General features: G+C 38.0%; 1 protein-coding gene across 2 annotated transcripts in view; it reads right to left on the bottom strand.

Moving 5' to 3' along the window:
• Nucleotides 1–229: 229 nt before the first annotated feature.
• LOC126281196 (uncharacterized) overlaps nucleotides 230–26,452 on the bottom strand; it is a 239,262-nt gene continuing 213,039 nt past the window's right edge. The window contains exons 11-12 of one of the 2 annotated variants that reach the window (XM_049979905.1): nucleotides 25,719–25,853; nucleotides 230–811 (exon numbers count right to left, since the gene is read on the bottom strand). In XM_049979905.1, coding sequence (XP_049835862.1) covers nucleotides 683–811; nucleotides 25,719–25,853 — 264 coding nt within the window. In that variant the 3' untranslated portion in view covers nucleotides 230–682. The remainder of the gene's footprint in view (nucleotides 812–25,718; nucleotides 25,854–26,452) is intronic. The other variant, XM_049979906.1, reaches the window with a different exon arrangement.

Below are 26,452 nucleotides of genomic sequence, written 5' to 3'. Positions count from 1 at the left end.
TGCATGGCACAATGAAAAGCATCATTTGACATTTACATACAAATTTTTGATTATTAGGACTGAGTAACAGTGGAGCCAAAAAATTGTAAAAATATAAACAAACTGACTGAACAGTTTCATGGATTTGCCTATCAGACTTCCATGAATACCATGCACTATTAGTCAGTCACAGTCTTCTACAAAGTTTTTATTATGGCCAGTAATTTGTGAAAGTTACAACACTGAAATAAAAGGAGGATTTTTTTTATTACATCAAAGCCTTTAATGAAATTAATAAAAATTCAATATTAATAAGAACATTTATTGATAAAAACATAGCAACAACGAGTACCTTGTTTAGGTTTCAAGTCAAACTCTAGACCCCAAAATGAGATGTTATAGAATGAGTTACAAACAATTTGCCCAAACAACTCTGAACTGTTTAGCACCATTCCCAACAAACAATCTAGTTGCAAAATAAAATTAGTGAATGTGAATGAGAAGTAACATTATCACAAGTGTATAATCATTACATACATTCCACTGGCAGAATTTAAAAGAATCTATTCCAACAAATGGATCACTGGACAGTACAACAAAAAAACTACCTTGCCATACCCATTGCAAAAGATTGTATTTTAAAATTATCATTATATGAAACTGTATCAGTCAAACTGCACTGCATAAAAAGAAAGAAAAATTACTAAGATTGTAAAGCACTGAATATGTTTGAGCAACGTTCTTGCTGATCATTTTCAGCATGCACTTCAGCCTTCGTGAATCCCTCTTTGTATCCAGTATGCTGACTGTAGAAAGATCGTGATGCAAGTCCCTAAAACACAAAATAATAGTATCACTTCACTTGCACACTATTTTTAGACTCTGCTCATGCCCCCCACACCCTTCCCCCATAGATTTACATGCAGTACACAGGAAATAAATATTTTTTGATGAAGATTTAAATACCAACTTATGTTTGACTTAATCCAGTTACATCAAAATTTGCTAAAAAATAAAGAAAAACATTTTATAAATAAAGCTCTAAACTTACATTGTAATTTAGCCTATATTATGAATCATGTAGAACATGAAGGTGAAAACTAGTGGTCATATATAACAACTTTTATACGAAAGCCTATATCAATCTCTGTCTCTGCCGTGTGTGTGTGTGTGTGTGTGTGTGTGTGTGTGTGTGTGTGTGTGTGCGTGTGTGTGTGTGTGACCAGAAGCACCTTTTTAACTGTTTCATTAAACAATGTTTTCATTTCCAGAATTGCAATCAGAGCACAGCTCATGACCCACCCTCACAAATTTATTGCAGCCAGTATCTCTCTCCATCTTAAAATTTTACAAACTTAACAGATGTTCACCTGCATATCTTCTGAGATTAGCACTCATGCCTGTGAAAATCAAATGTCCCAGGTTTTAGTGGCAGTCAGACACATAGTTTTAATATGCCATGAAGATTCAAATCAGCACACACTCTTCTGCCTAGTGAAAACTCATTCGGTAAACAATTTTCTGTGACTGAGACACTTCTCTACAGTATCCTTTTCTCCAAGAGTGCTAGGCCTGCAAATTAAGCACAAGGGTTTCTGTGAAGTTGGAAGGCAAGAGAGAGTAAATCTGTGAGGGTGAAATGTAGCGAATCATGCTTGGATAGCTCAGTCAGTAGAAGACTTGCCTGTGTATGAAAACAGGTCCCAGGCTCCAGTCCTAGTTTGACGCACCAGTTTAATGAGACAGGGAGTTTCAATTTTATTCATAGTCAGAATATGACAGTGTATATTTCTGTGAACTGCCAAGTCAGAAGATAGCCACAGGCAATCAAAGCCAGAACAACATGTATTATCTATTGTGATCAAGACTGGATTCTATTCTCTGATCTTTCAATGTCCAAGGCTTCAGTGGATACACTAATGCTTAAAGTGACATGCTTATTGGCAGAAGTTGTACTTATCAAATGATCCAACTTAAACTTGGCTCTGCAAAGACTGCGTTGTAACAATGAACATTTTGTACCATTGTGATGGAGGTAGAGAATGCATAACAGAATGGAGCAGTTCAGAGACTTTAATGTTTGCTAATGCAGTGAATATATTAGTCACGCCTCTAAATTCAGATAAGATAATTGTTTGCATGTCTATAACTTGTTCTCAGTAAATCATTTATTGTAACTCCCAACCTTACAAAAAATCATATGCAATTTCAGATAAATAATAATGTGCACGATATAGAAAACAAAATCCTTATAGGTATCAGCGATCTTCTTAAGCATCTACACACACAAGTTGTGTAGGCTGCAACATGTTTATTACACTGCATCAATATTATGAAAAGGACAGATTGCTACTCATCATATAGTGGAGATGTTGGGTTGCAAACAGGCACAACAAAAAGACTACTAAACAAGTAAGGTCTTTTTCTGGATTAAAAATTGTACACATATACAAACAAGCAAACGAAGCTCACAAATACTAGACCACTGTCTCTGGCTGCCATGGTTTAACTACAAGCAACTGCAGATAATGGGAGAAGCAGTCTGTGTGGTTGGGGGAAAGGAGAAGGCTGAGATGGAGAGGGGAAGGAATAGCAGGTTATGGGTGCGGAAGGTAGAGTGCTGCTTGTGGGAGCATACTGGGGCAATGCGGAGAGAGGGTAGGGCAGCTTTAGGTGCCCCAGCCAGTAACCTTGGCTGTTGCGCTATCAGTGCTGTCGGGGTGCAATCAGGAGGTTAGATGGTGTGTAGGAGAGTGGGTACAGAGAGGGAGATGAGAGGTGCAGAAAAGGGGAGAAGTAAAAAGACAATGGATGTGTTGGTAGAATAGAAGACTGTGCTGTGCTGGAATGGGAACAGGGAAGGTGGTAAGATGAAGGTCAATGACTAACAAAGGTTGAGGCCAGGAGGAATATGGGAATATAGGATACATTGTAGAGAGAGTTTCCATTTGCATGATTCAGAAAATCTTGTGTTGGTAGGAAGCTTGGCACAGGCTGTTAAGGTGTCACTGAAATGAAGAGCATTGTGATGAGCAGTGTGCTCAGCAACTTGGTGGTCCAACTGTTTCCTGACCACAGCTTTTTGGTGAGCATTCATGCAGACAAACAGTTTGTTGGTTGTCATGCCCATGTAGACCACAATTAAGTGGTTGCAGCTCAGCTTTTAGATCACAGGACTAGTTTAACAGATAGCCCTACCTTTGATGGGGTAAGTGACATTTGTGACCAGACTGGAGTAGGTGGTGGTGGGAGGATGTATGGGACAGTCTTGCATCAAGGTCTATTAGGGGCATATGAAACATGAGGCATGGGGTTGGAAGCAGGAGTTGTGTAGGAATGGAAGAGGATGTTGTATAGGTTTGGTGAACAGTGGAATACTACTGTAGGAGGGGTGGGATGGATAGTGGGAAGGACATTCCTCATTTCAGGGCACGACGAGATGTACTCAAAACTGACAAACTGTGGCCAAGAAACAGTTGGTCTACCCTTGCTGAGCATGCTGCTCAATACCACATTTCTCATTTCAGTTACTGGTCCATAGGCTGTGCCATCCTGTCTAAGAACACCAGCTTTTCTGGACTGTGCAGATGGGAACTCTCCCTGCAATATATCCTACCCTCCAAACCTCAACCTTTGTTAGTCATTGTCATTCATGCACCTGTCCCCTTCCTTATTCCCTCTCAAGCACTACACAGCCTTATATTTCACCAACACACCAACTGTCTTTTTACTGCTCTCCTTTTCCACTCCTCCCCCCCCCCTCCCCCCAACCTCCATCAAACCTCCTGACTACACCTAGCTGTCCTAACCTCTCTCCACCTCATCCCTGTATGCTCCCACAAGCAACATTTTACCATCCCCACCCCTACCCTTTTATCTCTCTCCCTTCCCACCCCAGCCTTCTCCTTACACCCACCACCCAGATCACTTCTCACATCATGGACAGTTGCTCACAGTCAGATCTCAGCAGCAAGAGACAGTGGTCCTGAAAGTGTAAATTGCATTTGCATGAATGTGTGTGTGTATGTTGTTAGTTCAAATTTTACTTGTTTGGCAGTCTTTTTATTGTGCCTGTCTGCAATTAAACACTTCTTCTATGTGGTGAGTAACAATCTGTCCTTTTCATAGTATTGACTTTATTCCATCCTGTATTTTACCATTGTTAAAGTTTACCCAATGACAAGTTTTCGGTATAGCCCTCAGATTTGCTCTGCAATTTCCAAGGACTCGAATTCTTGTAGCATAGAAGTTAAATGGGCTAGACAATTATTGCTGTAATTGACTATTTTCTTTAACCACTATACATTGGCGGTACATAAGATCTGAAATGTGCCATAAGGAATAACAAACAAATTGTGATCTAGACAAATTTAGTGTGTAGGTAAAATTACAATGTACCATGAATAGAGGTTAATTCCAACACACTAAATAAAATGTCATGCATTAAGTTACTGTATTTAGTTTTGAGGAGAATAAAAAGCCAAAACTGAATCTTATACAGGTATAAAAAAACTATACTAGCTTTTGGAACTGTGAGTCCTTTCTGTAGCGATGATAGAGCACTAGGTTTGTGAAGGATAGGAGAGACAGACTACTCAGTATTTTTGTACAGTAGTTTCTACTTAGAATTTCACCTCCTGAAGGTAAGAGGAGACGTATCAGATGGGATGAGAAGTTCTGGGTGATTTTTCCAAACTCTACCCCTTTTCCTAAACCTTAGTAGTCCTTTTCCATTAGCCCTATTCCTTCCCCTTCAACCTTTCTGACAGAACGAGGAGCCACTGACTCTGAAAGCCAGCAAATGTTAATGCCTTCTATATTTGCTTTCTCCTTTCACTGCTTGATGAGTAGATTTTTTATCTATTCAATCACACTATACTTTCAAAAACTGGTTATTTTCATTGACACATATAACATAGGAGCTATGAGAAAAGTTCAAGACCTGGAGAGACCAGAACAACAAGTGCAAGGCCACATATGGTATTGAAATAACTGATAGCAATACTAATCACTTATTCAATAATATTGTCATGTATTTGTTGAACATTTTGAGTAAATGTTGATTTGTCTGTTCATATTTCTTCCAGGTAATGAACTTTATATGTACTTTGGAGTCATGTCAACATAATTTTTGACCTTTAATTCATTTTTTTATGATGCTAACTTACTTTTCTTAGAACAGTCTAGAAACATTGAGTCTCAGTTGAAGTGGTGTGAACACACAAAGGTACTTGCAAATAGAATGTCATCAGCATGTTATGCCCTTAGAATCATATCATCAGTGGGTAACATGCAGTGGCTTTTAGTTACATATTATCAATATGTACACTCAGTTCTTAGCTATGGCATTCTTTTTTGGGAAACAAATGTACAAAATATGAACACAATTTTAAACTCCAGAAAAGAGCCGTAAGAATAATAACTAAAAACACTAGTCAAGCTCATTGTAAAGATCTGTTCAGAACACTGGGGATTTTAACTGCTCCATGTGAATACATTTATCAGTCAGTTGTACACATTAAAAAATAACATTGGTAATTACTGCACAAACAGCTCTGTCCATGACCATGTAATAAGAGATAGACTCAACTTACATTTACTAAGAAAAAATAAACATAAAACTCGAAAGAGCATTTTCAACCAAGGAATAAAACTGTACAATAAATTACCAAAAGAGATTAAAGAACTTGAAAAAATACACTTATTTAAAAAGGAAGCTAAAGAGTACCTGTTATGCAATACATTTTACACATTGAAGGATTACTTAGCTGAAACAGAGTAAGGGTTTGAAAAAAAATGTTATACAAATAAATAATAATAATAATGATGATTATAAAATATAAATAAAATATCCAACATTCCAAATAACACCTTTACTTGTGACCAAGATAGATACGAAGCCTACAGCTACCACAGCAGTACAAGTTAATATGCCTACTACCTCCACAGATTATGAAGAAATTGAAGAAATGTATCATGAAATAAAAGAAATTATTCAGATAGTGAAGGGAGATGAAAATTTAATAGTCATGGGTGACTGAAATTTGTCAGTAGGAAAAGGGAGAGAAGGAAACATAGTAGGTGAATATGGATTGGGGGTAAGAAACGAAAGAGGAAGCCACCTGGTGGAATTTTGCACAGAGCACAACCTAATCATAGCTAACACTTGTTTCAAGAATCTTAAAAGAAGATTGTATACATGGAAGAAGCCTGGAGATACTGACAGGTTTCAGATAGATTATATAATAATGGTAAGACAGAGATTTAGGAACCAGGTTTTAAATTGTATAGATTGAGATTTAGGAACCAGGTTTTAAATTGTAAGACATTTCCAGGGGCAGATGTGGACTCTGACCACAATCTATTGGTTATGAACTGTAGATTAAAACTGAAGAAACTGCAAAAAGGTGGGGATTTAAGGAAATGGGCCCTTGATAAACTGACTAAACCGGAGGCTGTACAGAGTTTCAGAGAGAGCATAAGGTAACAATTGGCAAGAATGGGGGAAAGAAATACAGTAGAAGAAGAATGGGTAGCTTTGAGGGATGAAGTGGTGAAGTCAGCAGAGGATCAAGTAGGTAAAAAGACGAGGGCTAGTAGAAATCCTTGGGTAACGGAAGAAATATTGAATTTAATTGATGAAAGGAGAAAATATAAAAATGCAGTAAATTAAGCAGGCAAAAAGGAATACAAACATCTCAAAAATGGGATCGACAGGAAGTGCAAAATGGCTAAGCAGGGATGGCTAGAGGACAAATGTAAGGATGTAGAGGCTTATCTCACTAGGGGTAAGACAGATACTGCCTACAGGAAAATTAAAGAGACCTTTGGAGAAAAGAGAACCACTTGTACGAATATCAAGAGCTCAGATGGAAACCCAGTTCTAAGTAAAGAAGCGAAAGCAGAAAGGTGGAAGGAGTATATAGAGGGTCTATACAAGGGCAATGTACTTGAAGACAATGTTATAGAAATTGAAGAGGATGTAGATGAAGATGAAATGGGAGATATGATACTGCGTGAAGAGTTTGACAGAGCACTGAAAGACCTGAGTCGTAACAAAGCTCCGGGAGTAGACAACATTCCATTAGAACTACTGACGGCCTTGGGAGAGCCAGTCCTGACAAAACTCTACCATCTGGTGAGCAAGATGTATGAGGCAGGCGAAGTACCCTCAGACTTCAAGAAGAATATAATAATACCAATCCCAAAGAAATCAGGTGTTGACAGATGAGAAAATTACTGAACTATCAGTTTAATAAGTCATGGCTGCAAAATACTAACATGAATTCTTTACAGACAAATGGACAAACTGGTAGAAGCTGACCTTGGGGAAGATCAGTTTGGATTCCGTAGAAATATCGGAACACGTGAGGCAATACTGACCCTACGACTTATCTTAGAAGCTAGATTAAGGAAAGGCAAACCTACGTTCCTAGCATTTGTAGACTTAGAGAAAGCTTTTGACAATGTTGACTGGAATACTCTCTTTCAAATTCTAAAGGTGGCAGGGGTAAAATACAGGGAGCGAAAAGCTATTTACAATTTGTACAGAAACCAGATGACAGTTATAAGAGTCGAGGGACACGAAAGAGAAGCAGTGGTTGGGAAGGGAGTGAGACAGGGTTGTAGCCTCTCCCCAATATTATTCTATCTCTATATCGAGCAAGCAGTGAAAGAAACAAAAGAAAAATTTAGAGTAGGTATTAAAATCCATGGAGAAGAAGTAAAAACTTTGAGGTTCGCCGATGACATTGTAATTCTGTCAGAGACAGCAAAGGACTTGGAAGAGCAGTTGAACGGAATGGATAGTGTCTTGAAAGGAGGATATAAGATGAACATCAACAAAAGCAAAACGAGAATAATGGAATGTAGTCTAACTAAGTCGGGTGATGCTGAGGGAATTAGATTAGGAAATGAGACACTTAAAGTAGTAAAGGAGTTTTGCTATTTGGGGAGCAAAATAACTGATGATGCCCGAAGTAGAGAGGATATAAAATGTAGACTGGCAATGGCAAGGAAAGCGTTTCTGAAGAAGAGAAATTTGTTAACATCGAGTATAGGTATAAGTGTCAGGAAGTCGTTTCTGAAAATATTTGTATGGAGTGTAGCCATGTATGGAAGTGAAACATGGACAATAAATATTTTGGACAAGAAGAGAATAGAAGCTTTCGAAATGTGGTGCTACAGAAGAATAATGAAGATTAGACACCACACTTGCTAGGTGGTAGCCTTTAAATCGTCCATTGTCCGGTAGTATACGTCGGACCCGCGTGTCGCCACTATCAGTGATTGCAGACCGAGCGCCGCCACGCGGAAGGTCTAGAGAGACTTCCTAGCACTCACCCCAGTTGTACAGCCAACTTTGCTAGCAATGGTTCACTGACTTCTACGCTCTCATTTGCCGAGACGATAGTTAGAATAGCCTTCAGCTACATTATTTTCTACGACCTAGCAAGGCACCAGTATCCGTATTATTGATATTGTGAATCATGTACCATAAAGAGCGACGTCCATCAATAATGGATTAAAGTTAAGTATTCCACCAGCTACGTCCATTTTTCTCAATTCTAGTTCCCTTGTCATGTTCCAGACCTCATGCCAGCCTGTGTGAGCTAAAACGTGTGCATTTCAGCCTCCTTTACTAACACGGTTGGCTCTCATGCCAACCACAACAGATCACATAACTAATGAGCAGGTATTGAATAGGATTGGGGGGAAGAGAAGTTTGTGGCACAACTTGACTAGAAGAATGGATCGGTTGGTAGGACATGTTCTGAGGCATCAAGGGATCACCAGTTCAGTATTGGAGGGCAGCGTGGAGGGTAAAAACTGTAGAGGGAGACCAAGAGATGAATACACTAAGCACATTCAGAAGGATGTAGGTTGCAGTAGGTACTGGGAGATGATGAAGCTTGCACAGGATAGAGTAGCATGGAGGGCTGCACCAAGCCAGTCTCAGGACTGAAGACCACAACAACAACAACAACCTTCACTTTGTGTTTTTTTCCTTCTTTTTTTCCCTTTCTAGAAATACTTACTCCCAAGCTATGCATGGCACAATACTAACACCTCTTGCTCTTTCTAAGCTCAACATCTCACTCATTATGGGGACATGCTGACTCAGTTTTAAGGATAGCAAATGTGACGTTGTGGTACAGAAAATGGCTCAGAGATCACCAGTGTGTGTGTGTGTGTGTGTGTGTGTGTGTGTGTGTGTGTGTGTGCACGCACGTGCGTGTGCACAGTTGTGTGTAGTGAGTGAAGTGTTATGAAACAGTGTGTGTATAGTGTGTGCAGTGACATTGTGATATATGAGTGAACAATGTGGCATTACAATACTTAATAAGTTATTTGTAAAAAAAAGTATTGTACACCAGGAGTAAATCTAATGATTGCCTCTAACTAGAAGTCTGTAAATATATGTGTATACGAATTAGCTTATTTTAAATTGATCTAAATTTGTAAATATATTAAAAACAAAGATTGCAAGACTTACCAAGCGGGAAAGCGCCGGTAGACAGGCACAATAAAATAACACACAAAATTTCGAGCTTTCACAACCGGCAGTTGCTTCATCAGGAAAGAGGGAAGGAGAAGGAAAGATGAAAGGATGTGGGTTTTAAGGGAGAGGGTAAGGAGTCATTCCAATCCCGGGAGTGGAAAGACTTACCTTAGGGGGAAAAAAGGATAGGTGTATACTCGCGCACACACACACACACACACACACACACACACACACACACACACACACACACACACACACAAATCCATCCATACATATACAGATACAAGCAGACCCTACGACTTATCTTAGAAGCTAGATTAAGGAAAGGCAAACCTATGTTCCTAGCATTTGTAGACTTAGAGAAAGCTTTTGACAATGTTGACTGGAATACTCTCTTTCAAATTCTGAAGGTGGCAGGGGTAAAATACTTTGATGTCTCCACACCCTCCACCCAGCAGTTTCCATCCCCTCTGGTCTATCATCTCTTCCCCATTCCCATCTCCCACCCTGTTTATTTGCTGCCCTCTTCCAATGCACCTGCCCATCTTTCCCCACTTCTCTCCTTTCTCAGTCCTTTTTTTGCCACCTCCCTGCCCCACAATCTCCTGATACTGCACCTGTTGGCATTCTAGTCCCTGCACACTCCAACCAGACAGTATTCCTTTCTCTACCCACCCATACGCTACTATCCTTTCCCCTTCCCCACCCCAGACTGCTGCTTGCATTCCAGCCCAAGCTTCCAGAATTATTGTTTGTGTATTGATATCTGTTAATTTCATCATTTAAACAAATAGTTCAGCCTAATTCTTGTCATAGAAGAAACTGTTAAAAAGAACTAATTTTTTATGTATTCAGTTAATTGAATGAATTACGTTTTTATTGTTATTTCTGTAAATTAAACATCAAACAATGTGTAGTTTCAGTACCTATTATTGTGAGGATGTATAAGGGCCCAATTTTTGGTCCTGAGACAGTCAGTCCCTGACAGTGTTTCAGACAAGGAACCTGTATTGGTTAGATCATCAGCAATGCATCTGTGAAATAAATGTAACACAGTTAGGCTGTGTTTTAAAACAATGGCAGTGTTTGTTCCATATGTACCTTGTTATTCGTCAAGAGTTGTGTGGTTAGGTTTTTGCTGCTCTTAGATGTTCAGTAGTAAACTATTGCAGCAGTTTGTGGATGTTTGCCTGCAAATTATTAATGAGGCTTATCAAAAGTTAAACAAAAGTGCACTGGCCATATAACTGTGTATTATTGGGGGGTTGTGAACAGTGAAAGTAAAGAACTGTGAAATGCAACTGTGTACCTTTCAGCTACATCATTTACAGTAGTCAATACTACACTTCCATGCCCTATTTTTTCAGACAGTGTAGCAATGCAGTACGTAGACACTGAGAACCTTCAACGAAGAAATAGAGCAGGTGAACGTCATAATGTGGTACGATGTTTATAGCACCTTCTGACAATTATAGCAGTTCATGTTAGGACATCCACAGCAAAGGGTTAAAAGAATTTTTCATTTGTTGAATAAGGGACAAAAATGTTAACTTATTTCACATACTTTCATTCAGTATCACAATGTGGAATTATCTTCACAAGTAACACAGCTGAAGTCAATGAGGTATCAATTCTTCACCTGTGATCAGTAATAAATTTGAAATTTGCATCAAAATTGTTATACTCACTTCTCAGTAAAGTTACCCTTTAATTACATTTGTGTCTAATAATGGAATTCAGTTTAGATGGACTGTAAAACACACACACACACACACACACACACACACACACACACACACACACACACACACACTAAAGATTAGACTCTCTTCTGCAGAAAGTTTTTCAATTTTGATAATGTTTCTCTCGTACTCAATTTAAAAAAACTTGAAAGAGTAATCAAGCATAACTTAGAGTGTGATGCAGCGCCTTCCTGCTGAGTTGCAGGTTTGAGTCTGGGCCAGCTAGCAGCCCCACTAAATTGATACTGTTCTCCAGCACATACAGCCTACATTGTTGCCAACGATTGCATTGGGCGGGCACATGCCATTGTCTTCAGTTGTGCCGGGCACAGTGGTTTAAACGCAGTCTATCGTGGTGTGTTTTACCAGAGATATTTTACTGACAGTCCACCATATGATTCATCACCACAGCCTCCACAGCCCACATTCAGGTGGGGAAGTAGCACTTCATCCATCCTAACTTGCAGGCAGCCAAAGGGGTCTTGTCCCAACTCCTACATTCTGCTCTAGCCACAAAGTGGTTGCCAGCTTGAACATTGCAAGTGTGGTGAATGAACCAGCAGCTTTTGTGATCCTCTTATGTTCTTCTGCATGGACGTGGTGGAGGAATTGATTGCCATAAGATGTGAAGTGCAGTTTCTAAAAGAAGAAGGGTTTGCTGACTTGTCTCAGGTCAGCGGTAATCCCAGAGAAGATTATAATTGTATACACCAGTAGGACACAATCAGTGCTGTTTATCATGCCATAAGTTGCCGTGTGCTCAGTCTACGCCTGTTACAGGAAATACATGCCAACACTACAGGCATGAGGTACAACAACGTTCAAATTCAAGATGGTTAATAATTCATAGCAAGAACTGAAAGCATTTCCTGTTATGTTTTAGTGCTGATAACTGTAAGAAATATAATATATTAGTTTGTGGCATCTGGAATGGGCAACACACCTTGTTGTGAGCTAGAGGTATGGCTAATAGTTGTGAAGCATGTACAGTAGTAAACATGAGCAGCTATTGAGGTGGAAAGATTAGATTATAAGTGGTATGTTAATAGTACATTTAAGGGTCCTGCTTGTCACTCTATTTTGTTCTCTTGTCATTTGTTCCTCCTCATAGATGACCACCTTAATGTTGGTGAGGTGATTTTTGTGTTTCAATGACCCACAAAGCTATGGTATGGGAGCTGTGCTAGCGGAAGCCACACTCCTAGTATGGTCACCTATGCCCGATTGGTTTGGACATGGGAGACCAAGCAGAGATTAGTCTCTGGGACTAGGTGGGCAGCAACCACATGGTCCCTTAGCTAAGTCCGACACTGCTTGCATTACTTGTTAGACTTCTTCTGTTTTCTTTTCTATCTTGTTTGAGGCCTGAGGGTGTTTTCAATTTTCCTCTTCATCTTCTACTCCCCTGGTTCTCTTGGAAAACAGTCCCCCTGGAACTACAAATTCACCATTGCGTCTTAAGGAATGGAAGCAACAGACCTTGTCATGGGGAGGAGAAGTAAGCTTCAAAAACAGCCCAGGAAGAGGATTCTGTAGGTGTAAGAAAAGTAACCATCTAAGGGTAAGAGGCCCCAACAGAAATCTCCCTGACTCTCCAAGTTGGGAATTGTGTGTCTGGGTGGCATGTCATTCAAATGAAAGAAGTTCTCTAATAAGCATTAAGTAATAGGAAACCTGAGCAAATTTAATGGACAGAACCTCAGGAAGGATAAAGCCAAATGATTTGAAACTGCAGACAAACTGAATTTAGCAACCTGGAATGTCAGAGGTATCTACACAATAGAAGTTTATATTACAGAATTAAAGAAGAAGATAATATAGCACTATTAAGAAAAAGAAAAATGAAATTACAAGGAAGAGTAGATCTAAACCAATGTACATTATTATATAGCAGAGTTGAACAAAATATAAGAGCTCAAGCAGCAATTTCTGCAGTGATAGACCAGAAATGGAAAAAAAGGTTAACACCATATACCTTTTACAGCAACAGACCTGCGTGAGTTCATTTTAAAATGCATAGAGGACATACTAGCCCAAAAAAGGTCACACTGGCCAGTAAATACGCACAAGCTGGAAATAATTTTAATCAATGTTAAGTATCCCAAATAAGAGTTAAATGATTTTGCAACTTTTTTTTGGCTTGTGCTAAACTTTTAAGGGTGGAAAAACCACAAAATTTTTGGACTTGTTTACAGTTTCTCGTTTATAACACAAAAATGATACATTCTGTAGAAATTTTATAAAATGTCAATTTGAACGAGAATCAGATTTTGTGTAGAATTATTTAACTACAAATTAAAATTGGTTCAGCTGCTCAGCTGCAATTAATCATCAAAGGTCAGCAATTTTTACCAACTTTGCAGAATGCGAGTTGTGATAAAGATCTAAGCCATAGTTCTAAGAAAAAGAGCACCTAAATTTTTTAATTCACTTGCTCTTTGCAAAGATACAAATAAAAACAACAAAGTATTCAAAGCACCACATTCCTGATAAGACTTTTTTTTTTTTGATGAAGTCAAATTACTTTTGGATGTCAAATTATCCACATTAGTCCAAATATTCAAATATAAGGGTAATTTAGTTAGGTACCAATCTATCCATATAGACAGTTCTATTTATTAATGAAATTATTCCAGTAGATAATTTATAGAGCTTCATGTTAATTACTTGTGTTTGTGGTAATCACAAAAGGGCCTCTGAGTTAGCCCCAAAACCATTAACTCTTTTTGATGATGGCAAACTAATGTGCAAGTCAAGAAAATCGATATTTTTAAACCATTCAATCAAGTCAGTGTTAAAATCACAAACAACACAGACTTTCTCAAAGCACATCATTCAGCTCAGGATCTGACAGATGCAAACAGAATAGGGAGACTGCTAGCAGAAGCAATAGCACAGGACGAACTCTGAATACTGAACACTGTTCTTGACGGCGTGTTTCTCTTACATTCAGTTGTGTGGAATACTGATGAAGTGTTTTCCTCAGTTCTTAAAAGGTATGTCAACTACATCAAAAGCACTTTGGTTGCAAATATATCAGTGTTCAATGGGTGCCCCAAGGAGACAGTTTACATAAGCATGAAAACTGCTGCATGTGCCCGAAGTGCCTGCATTATGTCATCTGCTACTCTTGTACTTGAAAGACAATGTCACCAACTATGCCAAAAAATGTTCCTTACTAAACAGAATTAATAAGAAATATCTCAACATACAGAAAATTATATGGAAGGATATCAGGTCAATTAGGCCATTGAGGAAGGAGACCCCTTGATTGTTGGTACAGTCATAGGAGAGTCGAGGCATGGAGGCAAAGTCTTCCACTGTCAGGGAAGATACTGATTTTTTGGTCCTGCTGACTGACCACATAGCTGATAGTAGTGAGTAAAAAGAACCCGTCACCAATATCTTCCTTATGAAACCTGGAAAAGGCAACCAAGACACATTCATTTATACCCTCTATAGTTCTAAGCTCTCTCAAGAAGTCAAAAAAAATGTGTTATTTCTTCATGCCTTCAGTGGCTATGACACCACATATACATTTTTTTTACAGGGCAAAATCTAATTTATTTACATGTTTCAAAAGAATGTGAACCTCCAACATATTGCTTCAAATTCCATGGATCCCAGCACCCCTCCTAATAAAGTCTCTGAAATGAGTGAAGTTCATTGTGTGTTTGTGGCACCTCTACTCTTTTGAATGGAATTCATCTGCAACTTTTCAGAGAGTTTCATGCAAAAATCCATTAGGCATGTTTACCTCCCACTGAAACCACCACTCACCAGCACTCCCTCAGAGTCTACTTACAGGTTCACTTCTGGAGAACAGTCAGCTGGATCCACTGAACGGGGATGAAGGAAAAAAAAGATTTGATCCACATTGCAACTACTTGTGCTCCAGGAACTACTCAACACAATACCATGCATGTGCTTGAAGGTATGTCAAGCAGTTTCTTCCTGCAAGAAAGAGTCTATGAAGTGCTCAGCCATATGCAGCACGTGCAAGGGGCTTTAAAGCCTTAACCCATTAACAGAATAGGACATGTTCATTAATTTGACACAAATCAATGATGAGACTGACATCAATGAGGAGGAAATTAGTTTAGTTTCCATGCCAGAAAAGGACAGAGAACTGAACAATGTCATTTTATCCCAAAGAGCATCTTCCCCAAAATACACAAAGACAACAAAAAATAAATTTTAAATGAATGCAAATACAGAACAATAACTGCTTAAAGAACTTTGTAAAAAAATTATCTCTCACCAATTTTATATTATAATTGAATTATTTTTCCATTAATAAAACCTTTCATTTCAACTGTTTAACGGTAAGTAATTAATATTAATACCTACCTAGGTAGGTAGTTATCTAACTAAACTACTATTAAAATTGAACATTTAGATGAATGTGGGTTATTTGGTGTTCAAAAGTAATTTGACTTCAGAAACAAGTCTTAGCATGAATATAGTGCTATGAACACTTTAAGATTTTTATTTGTGTCTTTGCACAGCAGTGAATTTTAAAATTTAGGAGCTCTCTTCATGCAGAATTTGATGTTCTATAACTCTCATAAATGATGTTTTCCATTTGGAATAGTGGTTTTGGGTTACAGATGTTAGAACTGTTGAGCAAATGATTTGAAACTGTAAATAGCACCAAATTTCTGTATCCAAGGTGACCTGAGATGGCAGAACAACACACACCACCTGAGTAATAAATTACATACCATTTGTTACAGTATTAAAATTCCTGCTGGATGCACATCAATGCAAGTCATAAAACATGTGTACTATACTCAAGCAGAAACGCTGCTAAGATATTGTTTAATTTGCAGGCAAAGTTGTTTCATTGCACAAAAAAGAATTCTAAGAGCCATGGAAGGCACAGCAACTCGATTTTCATGCAATCCTTCATTTAAGAAGCTTCATATTCTTCCATTACCATGCCTATATATTTTAGAAACAATAATATTTATACACAAAAATCACAGATGACAACAGCAAGATTGCTCCAAAAGACCAAAATCTGTTCATACAATTCAAGGAACATCAAGATTTACATGGACTGCTTGCACACACAACACTAAAAAAGAGACCCCTGAAAGCAGGACAAAAAACTGTTCAACAAACTACCTAAAAATTAAGGTGCTAACTGGCTTGCATAAATCCAAAACTACAGTGAGTGACTACTTGCTATGGAATTACTAATATAGTGTTGATGAATTTTTATCTGCTATGTAAATACACAAAAAAATTAAATAATTTGTACAATTAAGGTGAAGATAAGAAATGTTTATGTATAAATTTGAATGTATATTCTGTGTCTGTGTGGACTGTTACATATGTGTGTATGTATGTAGAAACAAAGCCAAAAGTAGGTGTAAAATTTTATTTGTGTATTTGCAGACTGTTTTTCCCATGTGTTAGGCTTATATTGCTATATACTGTAAACCACACAACAGTTTCTGTTCAAACTTTATTGCAAATTATTTGACTTGCCCTACATCACTATGTACCACTGTACTATGTATGACTCACAGTACCATATAGATATGTTGTGCACACAGCCTCATAGCTCATTAAGGACACTATGAATGCAGTTATCCTGTTCGTAACGTAGTTTGGTCATGGTGACTTACTTTAGGACAGTTAGAGACAATAATATGAAAACAAAAGAATTAAAATATCGCAGGACCAGAGTGCATAAATATAGAATTCTTGAGGAATGAAAGATTTTTAATCAAATTCCACCTTCTTCAAACACCTGGTGGCTTACAATGAGGACCCCAATACATGGTCAACAGCATATTTTTTCCTTCTATATTTAAGAAAGAGGGAATTGAAGTAAACTATGGAGTTATAAATATATTAATTTAATATATAAACTATATGCTGGTATATTAAAAAACTGTTTACTATGAAACAGCTAAAAGGGGAAAAATGGAATGAAATTTTCCCCTTATATGGCACTTGTAGATATAGAGAAGGCCTCCAATTATATAGACAAATGAACTATGGAATACAATGATTAAACAGGTCACTCTCAAAACATAATAAAGTGTATAAAATGTTAATATAATGGCATATGCTTCAGACTCAGTTTATCTCATTACAATGGCAAAAATATAGTTGTTAATCATGGAGTAAGACAAAGATGTGTATTACCACTCACACTTTTTAACATCTATATGGACGATATCCCACACAGATGAAAATATGAGGCACCACCTGCAGTTAAATTAGGAAGAACCACTTTAAATGTTCTAGCTTGTGCTGATGACTAATTGATTATGCAAAACACTGAAGATAGTCTTCAAAGAGCTATTTATTTACTAGATAAAATCTGTAAGGAACATAACTTTAAAATTTCTACCTTAAAATTAGCAGCCAAGGTATTCCAGGGCTAACACCCCATAAGGGCAACGATTTTTTTGATGGCAGAATTTTATAACTGGTTCAACATCTTAATCATTTAGGTTGCAATATCTCTTATGATTATGACAGATATGTAAATAAGAAATTGTGAAGATACCATGCAATGTGCAGAACTATTTGAGATCACTGAAAGCAGTGCAGGTGGCAACAGCTGAAGCTGTAAAAGGTAATGGCAGTACCAATTTTTCTACATGGCAATTTTTCTACATGGCAGTGCAACATGGACATTAAGAGAGAAAAACCACAGCCATACAGAACCCACAGAAATTAAATTGCTTAGGGTACTGCTGGCGCACGCGCGCACACACGCACACACACACACACACACACACACACACACACACACACCTTGATAAATGAGAAACCAGGATGTATGTGGGAAATGGCATTTTCATATAGACCTACTGGCCAAAGAGACCAAGAAGACCAAGGGAAAGATGGACTGAAGTTGGTTCAGCTCAAAGGGCCTAATCCCTGAAAAGACAACAATGATGATGATGAATGATGAAGATGATGATGATGTCATTTGCTGTGTTTTGTGTAACTGATATGGGTACAACCAAATTGTTTTTGTTGCCACAGGGAGCTATCCTTGACAAAACTCCACAAATTTGAGCAGCTGAAATAGTATGGTTGTAAGCAGACAGTGAAAATATGAATATGTTTAAGGAAATAAAAAGTATGGAGGAAAGAAAGCTAGCTTTGCACAGTAAAGTTGCCCCAGAGTATTCAGATAACAGACAAGAAGAATTTGGTGATAACTGGGTTAAAAACAGGGTTCAGTACAGTCATCCAGTGATAATGTCTTCAGAAATTAAAATAGAGTAGTGCTTATGTGGAAGCAGAAGATAGGGGAAAAGATGTAAACAGTAGATGTTGAATTGAAGCAAAAAGTACTAATATTGTAATGTAGAATTATCAGCTCCAATATCACGTGAAAATGCAATATAAATCATCTGTTTTGCCAGATGGCATTAATAGGCAATGTGCTGAAATAAATAAATGTGTTAGTAGCAACACAGATGATACTGACTTAGGTGCAGTAGTATCTACCCAAATAGGTGATAATGACTGTTGTATAGAGGTCACAGATCCTGGAGCAGATGTACATGGAAATGCATGTACCACTAATTTTTGTGTCACATATAGTATAGCTGTGGATAGCAATTTGTTGTAAACACTACGAGGGATAAACAGGAGTTTAGTAATGGTGTTAGTTATGCTGTGAATGAGTTGGGTAATGAAGTGGTAAAGACACATTTGTTTCTGATGAATGCAGATTCCTCACCACCTGTGGTAGCCATGCCTTCTCAGAAGGGGTAAAGGAGGAAGAGAAGGAAAGAGGAACCACATTAGTAAGGCTTCTGGTCGGGCTGACAAGATTGGATCCTTTCAGGAATGTGTGCCTGAGGATCAGGAGGTTCATGAAGTTGATGACACTTGCCATGTAATAGGTAGTGTGGGTACAAGAAAATGTTGTGCAGTTGTTCTTTGGCAGCACTCCATCAAACTCCAGGAGACATTGCTTCAGCTGAGACTGATTGCTGTGACTGACACACTGCCACAACCATCTTCTGTCATGAGAGTAGAACCAACTGAACTGCATACAAAATCATTAATGTTCAATTCACGTAATAAAGTGCGACAGAGCACAGGGAAGTTGTTTTGGGTGAGTGAAGGTACAAACAAGCACAGTATTGCAAGAAGTTGTCAGTCTGAAGTTGGTATTAAAATAAGGGGAACACCCACCAATATCTTTCTTGTGACAGTACCACATTTATTTTTATGTGAACTTAGATTGAAGGATGTGTTTTCTGAGAAAACATGATGACGGAAACTTTTGTTGCCTAGACAAAGTTCTGCATGATGTACCAAAGCAGAAAGTTACAAAACCATCTGGTAAACAACGAGAAATGTCAATAACGAGAAATTAACTAAGTGGAACCATTTGCTGTTGAATGACACTTAAGGGTTTGTGAAGTGGAGAAAATTATAAGTAATTTTATTTTGCTAGTTTGCTACATGATGATTCAAAAGAACACCAAAATTAGTGAACAGGTAAGGAACCACATAATGTATACTAAATTAGAATAAGGAGAAATGGAAAATGTTCTATTTTTTTATGTCAACTCATGAGTCATGTATTGAGATCTTTCTTGTTCAGAAATCCAAACTGGTCCCAATCTGAATACCAGCTTTCTCCAAAAGAGGTTGGAATATGTGTCATAATCTACTCTAGTGTAATGAACTGCCCAATATTTATCCAGCAGAATGATGTCACAGAGGGAGAAGTGCCTCTCAGCCCGAAGACAATACAACACAGAACACAAGAACACTCATTCAATAGACTGACACTGTGGAAAATGCTAGCAACTACTTCTGAAAGCTGAAGATGGGATGCCTTATAGCAGCAATAGGATGTCTGGAAGAGCTGACTGGACATGAAAACCATGATGAACAAAGTCATCATTGCCTAACACTTACAGCTGGAAACCAGCCTATTAGGATTTCAGGGCCGAAGTGGTACCATGAGGAGAACACTAACCGGTCTCAAGGATATACACCTAATTTAGACCTTTGCTGTTCTCCATCCTGTGTAGGCTTATGTTGTTGCTGAGCATTACACAAGTGGGCACACACCATTGTCTTCGGGAACCGCAGTTTAAATATCGTCTATCCTGTTGCATCATACACTAGGCCAAGAAGCAGCAAGGAGCTGCCAATGTCCTACATTGTTGATGATGCACTGCCTTGCATCAGGTCTCTGCGACTGCACTGATGCCAGTAGCTGCTGCCATTAGTATGCGCTGCCTTCCTGGCACACAACTGCTGACATCAGGGCAGCAGCTGCATAACCATTGCTGACTATGTCACAGAGAACAACCACCTTCTCTTCATCTATGATTCCATCCCTGTAATTTTCTTAAATAAAAGACTTCCTTAACTATAGATGTTTCACTGAGACTCTGCTGTGTAGATGCAGTCACAACCTCCACTGCAGCCAACATCAAGGTGGTGAAATCACACTCCATCCTTAGTTGCCAGCAGCCATTTCACCCACCACCACGGTGATCACATCTCATCTGACCCTTACAGAACACACCCACTGGGAAATACTGAAGAACCACAGTAACAGGGAATATTGCTACAGTATAGCCTATAGTTCACTTAAAAATAGGTTAAACATGGAGTAGCTCAAAAACTGGGCGATGGCTTGTATTTCATTACAGAATTTCTCAACATTTTCATGAGACATTGTTCCGTAAATATAATTAAGTGTTGTGCTTTCAAATGCTTTTGACTAACACGTCATTTTCAAGTAAGCATCTTGTGCTTGTGGTGAATTGTGGCTGTATGACACAAATTTAAAACTGCAACAATGACAGTATTATTTAGTAGCAAAACTGAAATATTTGGTTCAGCAAACTTTGTGCAGGCCTGAAGGCATCTGATTTCTAATTGCTGTGATTTATAGTAAGAATACAAATGGTGGAAGGGAGCAGGAAAGAAGGATGGGCAGCCTTCCACAATTTCTCCCCAGTTTCTGCTTAGCAAAGCCAAAAGTGATTGAATCAGAAAACTTTTGAAAAAAATTAAGATTCACCGAAGAAGTCATATAACAAGTATGGAGACAGGAAATGCAATATGTGGTCATCTATTAGGGTATTAAAATAACACTGGTGAAGAAAATGGAGAAAAAAGCAATTGTGAAAAGAATTCAATCAAATAATATAGATATTTAACCAGTGAATGCCAGGGTGAAGCAGTTCAACAGCTAATGATGGTTTCAGCTCAATGGCATATCCACTTCATTGGTATCTGGTAAAACACACACACACAAAATGTTCTGCTGCTTTGGTACACAGTGATCACAGAAGCATGCCTAGAGTTTACAGTTATAAAGGAATGGCTGCAATGACCAGTTCATGGCTCCTGAATTCTCCAGATAAGCAGATAAGGAGGTGCTCAACATTTTGGTTAGTTCAGGGAGTATTTATGGCTTTTTCAAATGTTACATATGAGGCAGACATTACTTCTACTCCTTCTCCATCCCAACCCATTCATAATAGGAAAGAATCCACTGTGAAACTTTCAATCTGAAGCAGAATGCATTCAAACAAATCTTCCTTACTCACTAAAACTGTGCACTAGATAAAAATTTGAACTTGAAGCTTTGCCTCTTACAAACTGAGAAATCCAAAAGTACACTTCCTTTTCTAATGCAAAGTTAATAATGGTGAAGGTAAGGAGAGAATGCAGATATTTGGGTTGGTACGCAAGGTGTCTTCAGACTACAAAGTTAATAGAATACTGTCTACAACAGGTTTATAGTCTGGTTTGGATCTTGGTCTAACACATACTCCATTTATGAAAGAATGAAGCAAACTGTAATTTTCATGAGTACTGACTGAATGCTTAATAATTAAAAAGGAAAGAATGAATCTGCACTCCGCTGTCAATATGATAAAAATAGCTTTCACATTATGGTGAAGAGGGGAAGTTGGAGTACATCTTTATGTTTTCCAGGCACACTGGCTGATCTATCAGATTTTAGGTACACAACAGCAGAAGTTCCATTTCTTCCACTGATATTTTGGTCACCTACCTTCTGGCTATTTCCCAAGTAAGCCAACTGACTGAAACATGAAACATAACAGCCCATTGAGGCATATTTAAAATGAGCATTTCCCAGTCTAATTCAGGATCGCACATGTAAACAAAATATGTAACTCGCCTAGAAAAACTTATAACTGAGAAAATGACTGTTTAATCTATTTCAGTTCAAAGTATAGAAGCTCTGCAAATGAAAAGAATAATTCTCGTGAAGGGAGTCTCCAATAATTAATAGAAAATATAAATGTATTATTGTAATGGATGTATTATCATAATGGATATGTGTGTGTGTGTGTGTGTGTGTGTGTGTGTGTGTGTACACCTGTCCTTTTTTCCCCCTACGGTAAGTCTTTCCGCTCCTGGGATTGGAATGACTCCTTACCCTCTCCCTTAAAACGCACATCCTTTCGTCTTTCCCTCTCCTTCCCTCTTTCCTGAAGAAGCAACCGTTGGTTGCGAAAGCTAGAAATTGTGTGTGTGTGTGTGTTTGTGTGTTATTTTATTGTGCCTGTCTACCGGCGCTTTCCCGCTTGGTAAGTCTTGGAATCTTTGTTTTTAATATATTTTTCCCATGTGGAAGTTTCTTTCTATTTTATTATTGTAATTTATTATTTGAGAGTTTATTCTCGAAAGAATTAACAGACATGTATTAATATCATAGTGTACTTACTGTACTGAGCAGACATACATTTATATATGTATTTTCAGTTATTTAGTAAACATTTTAATTGTTAATTAATCAAATGTTCATCTTAAACAATGCTGAGGATTGTTCAGGATTATTACGGAAGTTAAAAGGGTGGCTGCCATGTTGGCAGAGGGGGTCAGTCTAGTTTTCATTTTTTAGCAGTGAGCATGTAGCTGCTCCTTTTGTAAGTATTGTTTGCCTTTGTAATAATACTTTAACTCTGTTTTGAAAGTTTAATAAATGTATTTAAAATAACATAATTCAAGATGATTTTTAATTTTAACTTTTCCGAAGTTAAAATTTTTTACAGGTACTGAGAACTTAGGACTTCAGCTGCAACAGATCTGCAAAAAGGATGAGTACACGAAAACCCCAATATATAAATGCTTAACTCAAGAATAGTTATGTTTTAATAGTTACGTTAGAAACTACTGCAGGTTATTCACAAATTTAAACCATATGGTACATGCATTTATAGACATTCATGTCCTAGACACATTTATTTGTAGGACAGTATGTGTATGACCAATATCCTATCCAGTGCTTACAGCCCAACCAATTGGTTGTGGCACAGCACTACACTGAAAACACTCACTGTACAGTGTATGACTGAAACGAAATTCTGGTGGCAATTTCTTTGTTTTTACACTTAATTGTGAAAGAAACAGTAGAAATTTGTCTGGCAAAAGATTTAATTAAATCAGGATAGTTTGCAGCCTTGACAAATTATGGACTCCCGTTCATGTCTTGACTAGGCAATTACAAGACATTCATATAAACTTTTGCTACCCAGCGAGTAATTATCTTTGTGGTATGAGAGTCTGTAACTATATGCACCATGGTGAGACCCTCAGTTTTAAATTAGCCAATGTGCATACTGTTGATTCAGTAGACTGGCTCACTCAGAAGGGGCCAGAAGTTATATAACTGAAATACCCATGAAAGAAAGGTAGTTTCTACAGTTGCATGCCTGAAATCTAACGGAGTAAGGAAGGTTGTGGTTTAACAACCTGCCAAGATTGATATAATCAAAAATAGAGCACTCACACAGTTACATAAGGATGGAACAAAGGAACTTGTTATTAACATTTTACAAAATCCTCCCAGCATTTGTGTGTAGCAATGCTGGGAAACTGTGGTTAGCTTAAAAGGGGGTGGTCAACTAGGGATATGCATCTTGCTGCTCCTGAAATGGCATGCACTGCAGTGCCTTAACCACTGTAGCAATTTAGTTAGTTTGTTGTGGTAACTGCTATGCATAAAATGGGAGATGATGTACTGCTAAATCTAGTATTTGGTTTTTCATAAATAAGCTACACAGATAAGCCAAAACATACGCCACCACAATATTGGATGCCACCTGGGATATTGCGGGTGCATGATGCCGTAACAAATGAATGTAAGTGGTGTAGGTATAGGCGGGACATCACCCTAACAAAGATATGGGCTGCAAATGGGGAAATCCATTGAGATAAGTGACTTTGACAAAGGGCAGATTATTATGACGCTGAGCCTGTGAATGGGTATCTCAAAAACAGTGAAGCTGGTTGAATGTTCATGCACTACTGTCATGAACATCTACGGAAAGAGGTAGAAGAATTGTGAAACTACCACAAGGTACTAAATGATTGGACGTCCATGACTTTTCACAGAGTGTGGGATTTGGAGGCTTGTCTCTCTCTGTAAAGTAGGATAGATGGGGATCTTTGGCATCTGCTGAAAGAGCATGATGCTAGTGCATGCAAGAGGGTTTCAGAGCACACCATTCATTATGCGTTGTTGAACATGGAGCTCCACAACAGACCATCCCTACATGTTCACATTCTGACCCAAAGACATCGTCAGTTATGACTGCAGTGGGCACCAAACCATTGGGAGTCAACTGTCAATCAATGTAAACATGGCTCTTTGGAAGAATCAAGTATTTGTTACATTACGTCGATGGTTGTCTCCGCAAATGCAGCCATCAAGGTGAACGGTGGGTCAAAACATGCAGTGTGCCATGGACACAGGCTGGTGGGAGCAGTATTATGCTATGGGAGACCTTCTCCTGTGCTTGCAAGAGACTTGTGGTAGTAATCAAAGACACTCTGACAGCTATGAACCACCTGAATCCCCTCATGCTTGATGTCTTCCCCGATGGCGATGTCATCTTCCAGCAGTATAATTTCATTGTCTCAGAGCCAGAACTGTGCTACAGTGTTTTCAGGAGCATTATCATGAACTCAGAATGATGTCTCGGTGACCAAATTTGCCTGATGTAAATCCTATGGAATCCATCTGGGTCACTATTTGGTGCCATCACCATGTATGCATATGAGTGACCCATTATTTACGTGAATTATATGACCTGTGGGTAGACATCTAGTGGCACATACCTCCACAAACCTACCAAAACACTGTTGGATCCCTGATATGAACAATCAGTGATCTATATCATCCCAAAGATGGACATACCAGCTTTTAAGTGGGTAATCAGAATGTTTTGGCTCATCACTGTACAAAGATTGGAGGTAGTATCTTGTCATAAACTGGTCTACTTGGTTCAGGTATCTATAAGAAGAACACAGTTCAGTGAAGCAAATACATAGTTAACTGCCTTACTTAATGAAAATTCCTGCAGTACTACTCTTTTCTCTAAATGAAACACACTTATTTACATGGATGTTGAAGTAAGTACAAAATAATTAAATTTTAAAATATAAAATACTTTTTTCCATAATCCCTGTACATCTGCACAAACACAAACAGTGCTTACCTTGGAAAAAGTTACATCTAGAAAGGAATCATCTGATGTTTCACTCCAGTCATCATATGTAACAGGTTTCTGGCTAAAGTGTCTCTGTGATCCAGGGATCTTTCTTGGAGACTCTGGAACTTTTCCTGTTTTCTTCTAGGGTCATTAAAGAAAAGGAAAATATATGTGATCTGCTTACTGAAGAATCAAGAAATTAATTTTTCTGAGAAGTGACATAAGTTTTTGTTACCACAAAATACTCAAATACTGGCTTCAGTTTTAAGAAACAGAGAAACAGAAGTAACTTCGTTATCACATAATGTGGTTGTTTCAAATAACTGTACAAAAACAAATGCCATTATGTTAAAAGTGATTATTCAAGAATGAATAATGTGTATTATGGGTTTATGGTAAGCAGCAATACATCTCTTAGCATTTTTAATGCAGTATTTGTTTCAATGATGACATTGTAGTATTTCAATGATGAGCACTAAAATGGCAAAATGTCTATATCTTAATGTTTTATAACTTGAGTGGTAAAACCAAAACACAAATATAAGTCCAGAAAGGCACTGAATCAAGCTTGTAAGAAATAAAATAAATTAAGTGCTAATATGTCTCATAAAAAATTAATTTGTTAAATTTTGAATGTGCTGTTGTATTGCTAAGGATGCTACTAATATTTCAATAACATGATCATTTTAAATTACGTATGGAAACTTAGCATAAAATATTTCTACAGCATGTCATTACTA

This window comes from Schistocerca gregaria, chromosome 7 (genome assembly GCF_023897955.1).
Source record: "Schistocerca gregaria isolate iqSchGreg1 chromosome 7, iqSchGreg1.2, whole genome shotgun sequence".
Classification (NCBI taxonomy): domain Eukaryota; kingdom Metazoa; phylum Arthropoda; class Insecta; order Orthoptera; family Acrididae; genus Schistocerca; species Schistocerca gregaria.
The sequence above is the reverse complement of the archived record's forward strand: the minus strand, read 5'-3'. Positions and strand labels throughout refer to the sequence as shown.